Here is a 15759-nt window from a genome sequence, read left to right as displayed (position 1 = left end):
CACATACATACATATATATATATATATATATACATATATACACATACATATATGTGTGTGTGTGTGTGTGTATGTAAATTAAATAAGTAAAAAGGAATTCCATAGGTACTGATATGAATAAGTTACTAAATAGTAAAAACAAATTTTAAAAAACCTGTTTGTTGCCATCTCCCTACTACCCATTATTAGCTTAAAGTGCCCCAGTAGAATGGCAGATGACAACTACTTCATTGTTGACGCCATGAACAGTTAAAGAGTTATTTCCACTTGCCAACTGTGACAAAATAAATGTGTTCATAGGTTGCGCTACGATTCACACCTCAAAATTATGTACAGGAGCATCTTCTATGTCAGATTCAGATTCACTCTCAGAAGATTCGGAATTCCTCTTCTCGTCATCGTCATCATCATCTCCTTCCTCATCTTCTTCTTCTTCACTTTCACTGTCGGACCTTTCTTTGGCCACCAAGGGTGATGGAGCGAGATCAGGCTGTTGGGCAGAAAGCTCTTTCACTTGAGGACAGGGTTCTGATATTTCACTGAAATAAAACAGTCATGATTGGAAAATTGTGAATTTATAGTTTTACATATACAAAATGAAAGCAACACATCAGAGTCTAAAAGCGAGAAAGAAAGAGACAACAGATGATAAAATTAGGGCTTATACAAAACTAAACGAAACAGTTCATTTTATTCTGCTATTCGTTTCAGTCATTTGACTGTAGCCATGCTGGAGCACCAACTTTTAGTTGAAGAAATCGACCCCAGGATTTATTCTTTGTAAGCCTGGTACTTATTTTATTGGTCTCTTTCACTGAACCGCTAAGTTACGGGGATGTAAACACTGACATTGATTGTCAAGTGATTGGATGTGGGGGGGGGGGGACAAACACACACACACACACGACGGGCTTCTTTCAGTTTCTGTCTACCAAATCCACTCACAAGGCTTTGGTTGGCCTGAGGCTATAGTAGAAGACACTTGCCCAAGGTGCCACGCAGTGGGACTGAACCTGGAACCATGTGGATAGCAAGGATGTGAGTTTAGGAGTCTCTATGCAGACAGTCAACCTGTGAGAATTAGCAAACACATTTCTCTCAAAACCTTCCCAACCATTTTACAGAGTAAAAAGATAATCAAATATCCTGTTACAAGATTTAAACAAAAGAATTATTTAAAAAATGTTTTTCCTTTTCCTTTTTTTGAGTGTCTGTAATGCAAAAGTTACCATTAAGTATGAGAACAAGAACCAATTGCAAAGAGTGGCGAATAAACTAAATATGTGAATAAAGAAAACCAAGAAAGAGAAATTCATAATGAATGCTGTTAATACTTTATAAATATTTATAGAATGTATTGTGTACAAGAAATCATCGTCATCGTTTTCATGTCCATGACACTCTTAACCCTTTTGTTCCCATATTTCTGTTGAAATACACAGCCTTTTGTTTTAATTAATCTTGAAGATAATGAAGAATTTAGTAAAATAAATTTGTCGTTATTAAGCTGGAGTTTCGAACATAAATTAACAGGGAATTGTGATGGAAGGTTTCAATTTACTTTAAAACAAGAAGTTTGCATCTTAAAATAAAGAGTGCTCTCAGGTAGGTTGGTAATAATAAAACAGTAGTAGTAGTAGTAGTAGTAGTAGTAGTAGTAGTAGTAGCAAGAAGAAGAAGCAACAATTCAATTTTTTTTTTTTTTCTCCGTGTTTTTCTCCTTGTCTCCGTATTCTTTCTGTTGAAGAGCGTAGCTCGAAACGTCAAAGACTTTCCGTATTCCCGAGCGTCATACTAATATATACTTTTGTTATTTACACCACCTGTCCTCGTCTGTTGTTATTTTTTGTATATTCTCCCACAACAATAAGTTTTCTTTTGTGTGTGTCCCCCCCCCCCAAAAAAAATACTTAAAAGTTAGATAAGAAGCAAACACTGTCTCTTACCTGTTTTTATATGAGGGTCTTGGAAAATATTCATCTTCTACTTCTACAATTTCTGAATTAAACCCTTGAGAAATTAATTTGGTTTTAATAGGACTGAACTGTTTTCTCCAGGCTGCAGTCCAAGTTCTATACTGTTAAATAAAGAGACCAAAGAAAAACATTATCATAGAAATTCAATGACGAAGAAAACTACAGTAATTAACTCAATTTAATTATACCAATAGAAAATTTTGTAATTATATTCAGTGTTGATCAACATAATGCTTTAAGAAAATTTACATATGACAAAATGGAGAATGAATTTTTTATAAGAGAAGATATCTCAGACCTGTTGCTTTAAGGGTTATATACCCCCGATTCTGTTTTAGAGTAAAGCTAGAAATACTATTTTCTTATACAGAATTAATCAATTATGCTTCCATGATGTTCTGCATAATTTTCCTCAAACACCAATCATTAAATATCCAAGTTTATATTTGGTACAACTGACATAGGTAAATTAAAACCACTGTCTTTCTTCAAAAACACCCGACAAATATGAAAGGAGACTGGAATCAACAAAACCTAGCTGATGCTGGAATCAAACTTATAATTTGGAGAGAAGTTTTTACTGATATGTCAGTAGAAAGCAGAGTCAGGAAGTGTAAGAGAGAGAAAAGGCAAAGAGAGAATGCTACTGTGCAGTGAATTAAAATTAGTTTTCTGCAGTTGAAATCTCCAACAATAAAAGAATCCTAAAAACCACATTTTGATATTTAGTTGAAAAAAAAATTAACAAAAAAACCCAGAAAAAAATTAGTTGTTGCTAGAAAAAAAAATTAAAAAATTAAAAAGCTGAATCACAAATCTGCTGATAGCTGTGAGCACACTGAAAGCAACATTAAATATAAAGGTACCGTTAGATATAAATAGACAGAAAGTACCATGACTGAGCAAACAATGACATTTCCAAAGATTAAAGATTATTCAAAAGTCAGCCTTAACTTCATATTATAAAGTTTTTTAAAAGTAAATGATGCGCGCGAAATAATGATAAACAGACTTAGATCAGTATATAAAAAAAAACCTTCTGTCGTGATGCTATTAATATCTCAAAGACCATTCAGGCATCAACACTCACACGTACACAATTTTATAAAATGGATATGTTCACAACACAGGCAAAGGACTAAATAATTGTAGCTGCAGAATGTCCAAGGTTTGAAGGTGATGAAAGATGGTTTTAAGAACTTACTGTTCTTGTTGGAAAGTAAAGGCCTTCAATTCCTTAATCTATACTCTACATGAGACATGTGTGAAAGTCATAACATATAGAAAATGCGGAGGATCTACAGTGATTTAAAAGAAACAACTTCAGTATGATTCCCTGAGATGTGATATTGGTAACTTATGAGAAAGACTGGATATGAAACAAGGAAGAGCATAAGCAGGAGAGGTGTTGATTAATGTCTATAGACCAAAATCAAAGCACTGCTACGGACAGGCAAATGGATGATGCATTCTGGCTCAACAAAAACCAGGAGATGGAGGTTCACATAGTAAAGTAGATCAAGGAAGAAGATGAATGATGAGGTAAGTTTAGATCTGAAAATGATGCAAATAGATGCTCTCAGAATAACGAGGCTGGTGCTGATATAGAGGTGGCGATGACTAATGATTACATCAGTTAAGATCTATGGCTTAGAAACCGGTATGACAACCATTCTGTTACAACATCATTTTAAAATTTCAATTTAAGGTTTTTGTTTAGTTATAAAGTTATTTTTCACAAATCATTTACGTGAAGGATTATAATGAATTCCAAGACCAAGCTTTTATAAAACTTGTTTATAGCCGATACCAAAACAAAACCTACTGGTTTAGGAAGAATATGGTAATGATCAAACATTGCTGAAATGAATGGAGTTTGGCTTATCACAGAGAAAGAAAACTGAGTAGCGTTTAGTACAAACAGTAATTGCAAATTGCATTCCCTAATTCCATTCAAATAATAAATTCAGTTGTTAGTTTGGTACTGATGGTTGTAGAACAAATGATGGCATACAAGCTAAAATTTCAAGAAATGATAAAGAAAACCGCAGAGATAGAGGACTGTCCATGAATTCGATTATCTCTACTGGCTTATAATGTAGCAATTAGCATTCGTTATTGTCTATAAAAAAACCAATAAAAATAGAACAAAGGAGGAGAAGAAAATCAGTGAATATTCCAAAGTGTAATCAAGGTTTCCTTAAAAATTTGAAGATGAAAAACCTTATAAAAAAGTATGCAGATTATGTAAACAAATAAATTTAATGTAAATAATATTTTGCGTTTTCTTGAACCCCTACGACTCATAAAGCCAATCGCTCAGTTTCCAAGTGATCAAAATCACATCATCCTCCCCCCACTGAAACGAGCCATCAGTCTGTTGCAGGGTCCAGCACCAGACATTCTGAGGGGTGGGTGGGATGGCAAGTCGATTACATCAACCCCAGTATATGACCGGTACTTTATTTTATCAATCCTGTAAGGGATGAAAGGTAAAGTAGACCTCAGCGGAATTTTGAACTCAGAACGTAAAAGAGCCGGAAAAAAATGCTGCCAAGCATTTTGTCCGATGTGCGAACAATGCTGCAAGTTAAGAACAACTTTTTGCACTTCAATTCAAAAAGAGACATTTAGAAAGTATTCTAAATTACTTACTGTCGGCACAGCTCTGTGTCTAATTTTCCCATCTTCATTTACTAGTTCATATTTTTGAAGTCTTCCCGCTTCAATTTTCCAAACAGGAAATTTATCATAATTTTCCATATCTTTCTTTTCTATAATAAATTGATGTTCCTAAAAGATTAAATAAGATAACTGGAATTAAGGCTAACTGCATAATGTCAGTATAAATGTAATTGATAAAATATTTCCTTCACTTGTCTTGTATTCAATAGGTAAATAAGTCTCAATTTACCATTGTACATAAACCAGTAACTTACAATTCCATTAACTCCATCCAATGCTACATTTCTATTTACTAGATACTAAATGCATATTAAGTCTACTACTTTAGTCCACCCCTTCCACCCACCTTACCTCCTTCCATCACTTCTAATCCTGTTTTGATCATTAGACTCAGCACATTCTTTCGTCCTGATATCTACATCTCTCTGCAACTACCTCACCGTGGAAATTTCCTCCCCCCACAAAAAAAAAAGGACCATTAAAAAAAACAGAAGCAAAAAAAAAAAAAAAAAAAAAAAAGCAACATCAAAAAGTACATTAGACATATGAATCTGACTCGGATGTCCATATCCTCAGCCTAGGACTGCCTAGAAAAGCTATGGATATTACTATTTCTCATCAGATTGAATTAATGGAAAAAAGAAGTTTGTTTGGAAAATTAAACCTTGTATTCCATTCTTTGCACATCAATGTCTATTATGTATACACTTGGACTTCAAGGGTCAATTAGTATTTTTGATTTGAGATTTGATAATAATGAATGATTATGTTTTAAATGAAGAAAAATATTTTGCTGTGTATCAGTAAATGAAAAATAATCATGAGCTAAAACAAACGTATTTTACTTGTTAACTGTTTCTAAAACAATCAAGCTATATTATTCCTTTAATTTAAGAAGGATATTTTCATTTCAATAAAGGATTACGTGAAGTAGAAAGCAGAAGAAGAAAAAAGAAGGAAGAGAAAAAAAAACTATTTATTTAGCTTGATTATATACTCTTACTTGTTTCAGTCATTTTGACTGTGGCCATGCTGGAGCACCGCCTTTAGTCAAGCAAATCGACTTATTCTTTGTAAGCCTAGTACTTATTCTATTGGTCTCTTTTGCCAAACCGCTAAGGTATGGGGACATAAGCACACCAGCATCGGTTGTCAAATGATGTTGCGGGGGACAAACACAGACACAAACATACACACACACACACACATATATATATATATATATATATATATATATATACAACGGGCTTCTTTCAGTTTCCGTCTACCAAATTCACTCACAAGGTTTTGGTCGACACGAGGCTATAGTAGAAGACACTTGCCCAAGGTGCCACACAGTGGGACTGAACGCAGAACCATGTGGTTCGTAAGCAAGCTACTTACCACACAGCCACTCTTACGCCTTATATCACAAGTTTTAGTCTATGTCAACCACTGCAGTGCTTGTATTTCAAAATGATCAAATGTCTATTGTACGTTTAAGAAAAATGTAAAGAAATGTATTAAGAAAAACGAAAATGTCAGAAACCACAATTTGTATCTATTCAAAACAAGTTTATTTTACTTAAATTTTAATATCTTTTTGTTGTCTAGGATCTGTCACAGCACTTATGATATCTGCTATACCAGAGTTATATTACAATTAATTCATAGAAACACATTACAAATGGCCATTATGATACATACAAAAACCAGCATGTTGTGTGTAAGTGTCAAATAATATAATTATTATATGACATAGTTATTACTCAACAATCTAAATAGTAGAGATACTTTAACCCTTTAACTTTCAAACCAGCCATATCTGGCCTAAATATCCTGCCTGATTTATGTTAAAACTAACCAGATCTGACCTCTCGCACCCACCCTACAAATATTTGATCACATCATTGAAATCTCAATGCAAAAAGATTATGCATAATTAGTTCAAAACAATGTGAATAAATAAGTATTACATTTGACACAGAAATCTGAATGCTAAAGGGTTAATGACTGCACATGTCTATTCTCTGCTGATGAAGTAGCTAGATGGTTGAGTAGCAAAAAGACACAACAGTTGCATATATCTATTGTTACTCAAGAGAAACACTGAATGAATCAGAAAAGCCCCCTTCATATATTTCTTATTGTTACTACATTAAATACTCCACTACCCAATCTCTCCTTGCAACAAACTATATATATACATATATATATCATCATCTTCATTTAATGGCTATTGTCCATGCTGGGAAGCTGGAGAGCTGCACCAGGCTCCAGTCTGATTTGTAATGGTTTCTACAACTGCTCCAAATGCCAATCACTTTACAAGTGTGCTGGGTGCTTTTACGTGGCACCAGCACACAAAATACATACACACACACACAAACACATCTACTACATTTAAAGAACTACAGCTTTATAAATAAATGTTAAGAGTGCTGTGACCATCTAAAAACTAAATACTATATACTTTCTTTTATATACCCACCCAATCTAAGGTTATTCTCCTGTTTACCTATCTCTTGCATTTTTGTTTGCACTCATTTGACATCTTTTATAGTTGGTCTGAAGACAAAAGCTCAAAGGAATCTTGTACTCAACACATTATTCCTATTGTGGCACCCAGGAACACACAAAAAATTTGTTTCAGAAGGGTATCTGAAGGGCACAAGCTGTGCTTTGGTATTTCTATGACACAAGCAAACTCCTTTACTATAATTATTACAACAACAAATATAAAAACAAGAGACCCAAACAAGATGATACATTCGTGACAAAGTGTTGGATTAGGGATCAGGTGAAATTAGTAATTAAATGAGGGTTTGTTCATTTGGTTTTGAGGCCTACCAAAGTTTTGATTCCACCAAAAGTGATAAATAGCAAATAACTGGTTAATCTCTATAGAATAAATCTGCTTATTGGAGATATTCAGCATCAACTAATCCATTCTTTGAACCACAGCAACAACAACAACAACAACAACAATAACAACAATAATAATGATAATTTTTCAGTTGTGACAAATTCATAAGACAGAACTTAAATAAAATGATAAGTAAATAAAATCCAGCTAAACAACAGCAACAAATATTTTTTTTTTAAAATCAACTGTAATTTAATTTACATTTTGAAGAAGGTTTTACGATCTATACTTGAGACAACAAAAAAAGAAGAAAATGTTTTTTTTAAATACAAAAATAAATGAAGCACGAGCCTGAGATATTAATTATGAACTAAACATAAATGGATTAATTTGAAATAATAATAAAATAAATGTTAATTATAAACATAATCATTAGCATGTTCACCTAATCACCACTGTGTGGTTCAATTGCTATCAGAAGGTATTGCATTCTCTCACAAAGTATATCTTTTTCCAGATGTACATTAGTTTTAATATTAATTTAAAATAACTACTAACCCTGGAGGGACAAAAAGTGTTAAAATTAGGTTCAAAGTTTACCAACATTTCCTCATATACCATTCATGTACTTATATTTCGGCACATTTCTTATGACTACAAACTTCCCCCTTTCTCTTGCTACCACGAATCTGTTTTCGTTACATCAATCCATTGAGGACAGTTCTAATTACCCCATTCCATATCTCCTCTGATTCACTTCAACACTGGCTTACACATTATCAATCATTACTAGAAGCAAAAGAACATTCTTTAGTAGTTAACTGAAGAGAAGCATTATGTTTATGAGTGCACACTACTTAAATTCAGCAAAATCAATAAACATCTAATTACAATTGTATTTAAAATAATTACCTTCGCAATTAAAACGAGAACAAAACTATTCTACATTAATTAGGATCAAGTAATGTTACATCAAGGATTTACCTCAAAGTTTTTAGTACCATTTTCACCTTCTTCTGGTACTTCAGTTAACAGAGGTTCTAACATATTCAAAGCAAAATTTTTCCGTCCTCTGCCTCTTGATCGGCTATTAAATAAACAAAAATTAAAAGGTAAAATCTGTGAACATTTTAGTACAAATTTTAGCATTTGATTCAGGTAAGCTCAGAAGTGTTTTAAAAATAAGATTCACAGCCATTAAGTACAGGTGTTATCAAGGTATTTTGTAAAGCATCACAAAATATTCAGAGACACACAAAAAGTTTATCAGTCGATAAATTAAATTTTACTTTAGAAAAGCAATTAACATTTAAGTGTATATGACTGTAATTATAGGTAACTCAATCAAACCTTTATTAGTTTTTCCAAAATAATACATCATTTGAATAAAGCAGTTCCATACAGACACAGAGCCGTTTTTAATGGAGTAAAAAATAGAAGTGGTGATATTCAGGTCTTTCGTGAGTGTATGAATAATGTAGGTGAAGTAAAACAGTTTCCAAAAGAGGAATTGAAACAAAATTGTGGGTTCATTCCACTGAAAACTTATAATTGCCTTAACATGCCCACTGCAAGCATATTGAAATGTGGTACCCACTGTAAGCACCAAAATAATAAATTACAAAGTAATTAAATAAAATGAATGATGGCTTTTCTAGTAATTCTACTAATAATTTATGAACAATGTCTGATTTGAATGGTTTTCTGAAATATATGATGTATCAATTTGATTCTCATTTTCTCTGGAACATATGATAGAAAAGAGACCTAGTCTAAATTATCTATGGTTCTAGTTAAAAACCTCAGTTCTTAACCTAGAATATGCAAAGCCAATTTTACCTTTTACCCTCCAGGGTCAATTAAATAAACTCTAGTAAAATACTGATACTAATGAAACCAATCTACATTATTTACATTTGATGGATATTTGTCCTCAACTTGTTTGTTGTTAACACAATGTTTCGGCTGATATACCCTCCAGCCTTCATCAGGTGTCCTAGGGAAATTTCGAACCTCGGTTCTCATTCCTAAGGTATTTTTCAATGTTATTATTATTATTTTTATTATTATTCACGTTACTGCCTGGAATCGAACTCTGAATTTTCGGGTTAGTAGCCCACACTCTTAACCAATAATAATAGCATTGAAAAATACCTTCAGAATGAGAACCCAGGTTTGAAATTTCCCCAAGACACCTGATGAAGGCTGGAGGGTCTATCAGCCGAAACGTGTTAACAAACAAGATGAGGACAGATATCCGTCAAATGTAAATAATGTACATAATTCCTCATGTCTTAAATATAGAACTGAAACCAATCTATATACCGTATGTGAACGAGAGAGGTAGAAACCTTTCTATATTTTCTCAAGGTATTTGAGGAACATCAGACAAAATGTTTGATAAGTATTCAGTTTTGTTTCTCCAGTTCCAAGTTCCAATTTTGCCACAGTCAACTTGGCACTCGTACTATAGGATTGATTCTGTGGATTGGAGCTCTTCCTTCCATTTTAAAGAAATCCTTGACATAGCTTGTCAATTGGTAGATATACACTTCATGGTATACAGTGAGAAATATTGTGAGCTGAGCAGTAGTACAGACTTGTTCAACTTATGCCGTAAGGTCGTGAGTTCAATTCCCGGCGACGTGTGGTGTCTTTGAGCAAGACGCTTTATTTCACGTTGCTCCAGTCCACTCAGCTGGCAAAAACAAGTGGTACCTGTATTTCAAAGGGCCAGCCTTGTCACACTGTGTAATGCTGAATTTCCCTGAGAACTATGTTAAGGGTACACGTGTCTGTGGAGTGCTCAGCCACTTGCATGTTAATTTCACAAGCAAGCTGTTCTGTTGATCATATCAGATGGGACCCTCGTTGTCATAACCGACAGAGTGCTCCTTTAATGCCACTAGTATGGACAATGGATGCAGAACCAATGCTGCAGACACAGACATGAGGTTGAAGTACTTTCAGACTTATTCAACAGTACGGAAAATAGATATTAGAGATAATGTCGCAGATGCCATTAGTAATAATTTGAACCAACCGAGGGATTCCCAGTGTCACTGATCAACCAGCTATAAATAGTAACCAAATCTTTCTCATCCTACAGTCTGAAATAAAGAAAGAATGCATGAGAGAACGTAACCCTAGATACTCCTAAAAAACGATGGGCTAGCCATAGATCTTGATTGTAGGTTAGCTTCATCGGGATTGATCTGGTTTTAAGTGCATGTGTATGTGTGTGTGAGAGTTATCATCCAATATCCGCAGTGCAGTGATCATCATCATCATTTTCATCCTCATTTAACATCTGTGCTCCATGTTGGCATGAGTTGGATGCTTTGATAGGAATTGGTAAACCAGAGGACTGCATCAAGTTCCAACAGCTACTTTGGCATGGTTTCTCTTGACGCCAACTATTTTTAAGAGTATGACGTTTTATGTGGTACTGGCCTCATTAGTGAGGCTGTGTATGCATGTTCATGCATACACCAGATATTTGAGAATATAAAGTCTATTTCAAATGGGTCCATAAATGCTCCCTCTTCAGATTCAACCTCATGAACAGTCAAAAGAAATAATCAATTTTGACAAAAGGGCAGTGAATTGTAGAACCAGTAGAGTGTTAGACAAAATGCATAGCAGTATTTATTTACTTCAGTTTATAATCTGAGTTCAAATCCTGATGAGGGCAGCTTTTACAATTTCATATTTCTGGGGCCAGTAAAAGCAGAGGGTTAACTATTGGGATGAATATATTCAACTACACTCTCCTTGTACCTGTGTTAGAAAGCAGACTACCTTTAATGTATATATATATATATATATATATATATATGAATGGTTTCTAATTGGAATAACTAATTAACTCCAAGCATCTCAGATATGTACTGCAAGAAAGTTGACGAAAACATAGGAGTCAAACCTGTAATATAGTATTAGACTGAGGGGGAAAGAAAGAGAGGGGAAGAGAAAGAGAGAGAGGTTAAAGTATATTACTGATTTTTAGGTACCAAAATTAAAAGTTGCATTATATTTGGCATCACATTATATGGGAGTAAATATGTAAATATAACTTTATGACATACTAACTCTGGAAGTGTAAAAATCAATGCTGACTGAATTTGAAAATAAAACACAAAAGAGACAAAACTTAATACAATATACAAAAAAAAAAAAAAAGGATGAACAGCAATGCTGACTTCCATGGGATTTGAACTCAGATTGCAAAGAACTGGAAAAAATACTGCAAGGCATTTGGTTTGATGCTCTAAAAATTCTGCCAACCCACCACTTTAATTATAGTAATATATGTTGGTATTGTTATATAGAATTGAAAGGATAATCAACAAATATAACGAGAGCCATGTTGCAAGAAAATATATTTTTAATGGTAAGACAAAATTGCCAGTGAAAACTCTTATTGGTTCATGTTATTTTGTTACATTGAATGTCCACCTTTGAATACAACTGTACTGTAAGGGAGCATATGTGTGATCACTGGACCTGTTAGAAATAGCAGGTAAATCTCTCTCAGATCACAACAATTAATTTTTTGATAATGTAGTCCTAGATAAACTATGCCTGGAGATTAAAGAAAAAGGGGTGGGGATGATCATGGCAGGAACACCTTTGAACAGATGCTAGCTTAACCAGATCGGAACTGGGGTTCAACAACAACAACAACAACAAAAAACACAGCAGCAACAACAACAACAACAACAACAACTACACCGAAATTTTTGCTTTCTATAAAGGAACATCATAAAATAAATACGATATCAAAATACTGATTTCTTGAGGTTTATAATTGATGATGCGTCCCTAATATTTAATGCTCCTTATTTTATTATTATCATTCTTATTCTTAATTTAGAGAAGTGGGGGGTCAACCCTCAATGACATAGCAAACAAGATACCATAAAGCATTTAAATTAGCTCCTTGCCCCATTTAATAAATCCATTGCTAGTGATGTTGTTAATAATAATTCATATATATATATGTATATATTTATATTCAAATTACGACAAACGTAAATAAACAAACGAAGTTTGCTTTTAGAAGCGTTGAGATGTCTTTTAGAAAGTTACAGAAGTGATTTTAAATTCTCAATCGCAGAATAATGCTAATAATATAGCCTGAACAGGATAAACTAACCCTATTTTGCAGAGAAAAGTGTAGGTGGCTAGCTGTGTCCACAGCTAGCCACCTATATATTTATATATGTATACATGCGTACATACATACACACACATACATACATACATAAATACATATAATAATAATAATAATAATAATAATAATAATAATAATAATAATAATAATAATAATAATCCTTTCTATCATAGGCATAAAGCCTGAAATTTTGGGGGAGGGGGGTTGGTTGATTACATCAACACCAATATACAACTGGTACTCAATTTATCGACCCCTAAAGGATGAAAGGCAAAGTGAACCTCGATGGAATTTGAACTCAGAAAATAAGGAATGATGAAATGCTGCTAAGCATTTTGCCTGGCATCCCAATGGTTTTTCCGGCTCACCGCCCTTATTATTAATAATAATAGATCTCAATAATTCTTTTCTATGTGTGTGTGTATATATATATATATATATATATATATATATATATATAAACAAATAGTAAATGAGTATATGCATATATACGTACAGGTATGTGCATACCGACATCCACCTGTATGTATAGGTGCATATCTGGGTACAGGACATTGCAAACAAAGCAAACAATAAATTAACGCAATGATAAATTTGTTCAGTTAGTAAAATATATCATAAAGAGGTTAACATCTTAGACATATATCTGTTGATAGGAAATAGTTGTTAAATGAAAACTATATTACTGATTAAAACACTATATATATATATATATATATATATATATATAATAATATCTAGAAATCTTATCAATTATATTTTAATCTATGAAATCTGACTGTCTTAACAACAGTGTGGTGTTGTATGCCTTTCCATTTTCAAAATGAAAAGACATGTATAGTACTGGAGACCTCATGTAGCTGTGATGTTTATAAATACCTATGAAGCTTTGGGGTCTTTTTTAAGGTAAGAACTACTCTGGCATTTAATTTTTGTAAATCCCATTCTTCATGTTGCCCTGGGTTATATGGTTGTATAAATCCTCTTCAAAAACAATGTGATGCCAGAAGAGGAATCTGTTCCTAATGGTAACAATTTGTCAGTTAGGTTGGCTGGAGAAAGTAAATAATTAGTTTGTCCATCATTATCAACAATGACCAAAGACATCAGATGGGAGAAGAAGGGGCACAGTGTGTCCGACTGTAACCGATCAGTCCAGTGTGTGTGCTCAGAAGGCTTTGCCGCAGGTTGAGCACCGGTGATCTGGGACTGAAGGGCAAGGAGCTGGCTCTGGACTTGCACAGTTCACGTTTTCTCTGTGTCCCTGTGTAAAGGATTAGTTTGGTTATCTTCCAAGCAGTTAATTCTGGTTCAACTTCGGATGGATCCGGATATGAGTTCTTAATGAAATACAATGGCCTTGAGATTAAAGAGGTTTTTAACTTTCTGATCAAAAGATCCCAAGTTTCTTATTTCCCACAGCTATTGTTCTCTGCTTCATATGCAAGGTCTATTAAGTTTTCTAGCTGAAAACTAGAGGCAAATATTAGCAAAGTTTTTGATATCAAAGATATATCATGGGGGAAATACTTGTAAACTAATATGAAAATGAAATTGGAAAAAGAGGCTTTTGTATGATCTCTGGACAAAGAGTCTCAGCTTCCCTAACCACTGAGCCACTGAGCCCACCTGCAAAATATTTTCACAGATCTTTCCAAACCATCAACATTTTCAGAAATTTGTAATATTCAATTGCTGCACTGGAAATATTAATTATTTTAATAAAAAAAGATCAATGCCTCTCAAGAGACTGACTACCCACAATCAATTTTAATATATCAAAATGCTTTGATCTGTTGACTGGTGATATAAGTTCTAGCTACGTTAGCTTAAAATTGACTTTTCATAGATGAAAAACCCTTTCAAACTCCTGCATCAAATGTTACTAAACCAGTTAAGAGCCCTATTGATCTGTAACTAACACTGAGCTGTCTTTTTTTTATGTTTAAGGTAACATTCTATCAATCTGTCCAATCTTTTAACAACAAAAGCTTTTACAAAAAATTTTTTTTAAAAAAAAAAGCAAAACAAATAAATCATCCACAATAATAAAATTTATTGGCCAGTAAATATAATTTGTACAGTTTTTTAAATATTTTTTCCATCAAACTACTTTTCTACAAAACAAAGGTTTGTAAAACAGAAAATACTGAATCTTAAGTTAGTATGATAAGAATGTGTTTGTGTGATAATTTGTATATAAATAATATTGTTTATATATATTACTTATATATATATTAAAAAAAAAAAAATGCAAAATGCAGAGTCCATAGAGAAGTGAAATAATAATTATCTCACTAAATTTTTTTTTTTAAGTGTGGATTTGAAACATGCTTCTACCAATATATGTATGTACTGCAAAACATTGGCATCACATGAATAGTAAAGAGAAGAGAGAAAGAGCAGATTGTACAATGTTGAAGAAATAAATTACAGGTCATTGATGTTGAATAGTGATGAAAAAGTGATGTCAGTTGATTTAGTAGAGGTGTAATTTGGTTAGTGACCAAAATGCTAGGCCGAGATAAAAACTGCCTGCAAGAATTACAACAATTGCTGAAGAATGATTGATTTCAAGGGTATTTATAAACTCTGGGGTAAATTTGGAATGTAAAATCATATGCTGAGAGAAAGAGAAAAAAGAAGAAGAAGAAAGAAACTGTCCAAGATGTTTTGAATTATTTCAGCAGAATCCATCTGGATTAGAACCAACAGAAAACACAGAATGTGTATTCTGGGAAACCTCACACACACACACACACAGAAGTATGAGAGTGTTCAGAGCTTTGAAAGAGACGTAAGAAAGTAAGGGACATTTTGTCAAGATAGAACAATAGAAAAAGAATAATGAAAGATATATGTTGAGGGATGTAAATTGCTTGCAGATTGCAAACAATCTCTTTTGTATGTACTTTAAAACAAAGATTGCTCGATGAGAAAGCTTAACAAAAAAAAAAGTTTAGGTTTTTTTAAAAATGACATTAATCTGATCTCTCTCATGTGACTTAGATTCACATTCTACCACAGAGTAAAAATACCACCTTCTTCTATTTACCTCAGTAAATCTAGTCGGTCTG

At 33.2% G+C, this 15759-nt stretch overlaps 1 protein-coding gene across 1 annotated transcript in view; it reads right to left on the bottom strand.

Annotated features, from left to right (window-relative positions):
- LOC106877154 (uncharacterized) overlaps positions 1-15759 on the bottom strand; it is a 128285-nt gene that overhangs the window by 35888 nt on the left and 76638 nt on the right. The window contains exons 6-9 of the mRNA XM_052971497.1: positions 8491-8669; positions 4632-4769; positions 1947-2077; positions 320-539 (exon numbers count right to left, since the gene is read on the bottom strand). Of these exons, the coding sequence (XP_052827457.1) occupies positions 320-539; positions 1947-2077; positions 4632-4769; positions 8491-8669 (668 nt within the window). The remainder of the gene's footprint in view (positions 1-319; positions 540-1946; positions 2078-4631; positions 4770-8490; positions 8670-15759) is intronic.

This window comes from Octopus bimaculoides, chromosome 11 (assembly GCF_001194135.2).
Source record: "Octopus bimaculoides isolate UCB-OBI-ISO-001 chromosome 11, ASM119413v2, whole genome shotgun sequence".
Classification (NCBI taxonomy): Eukaryota; Metazoa; Mollusca; class Cephalopoda; order Octopoda; family Octopodidae; genus Octopus; species Octopus bimaculoides.
The sequence above is the reverse complement of the archived record's forward strand: the minus strand, read 5'-3'. Positions and strand labels throughout refer to the sequence as shown.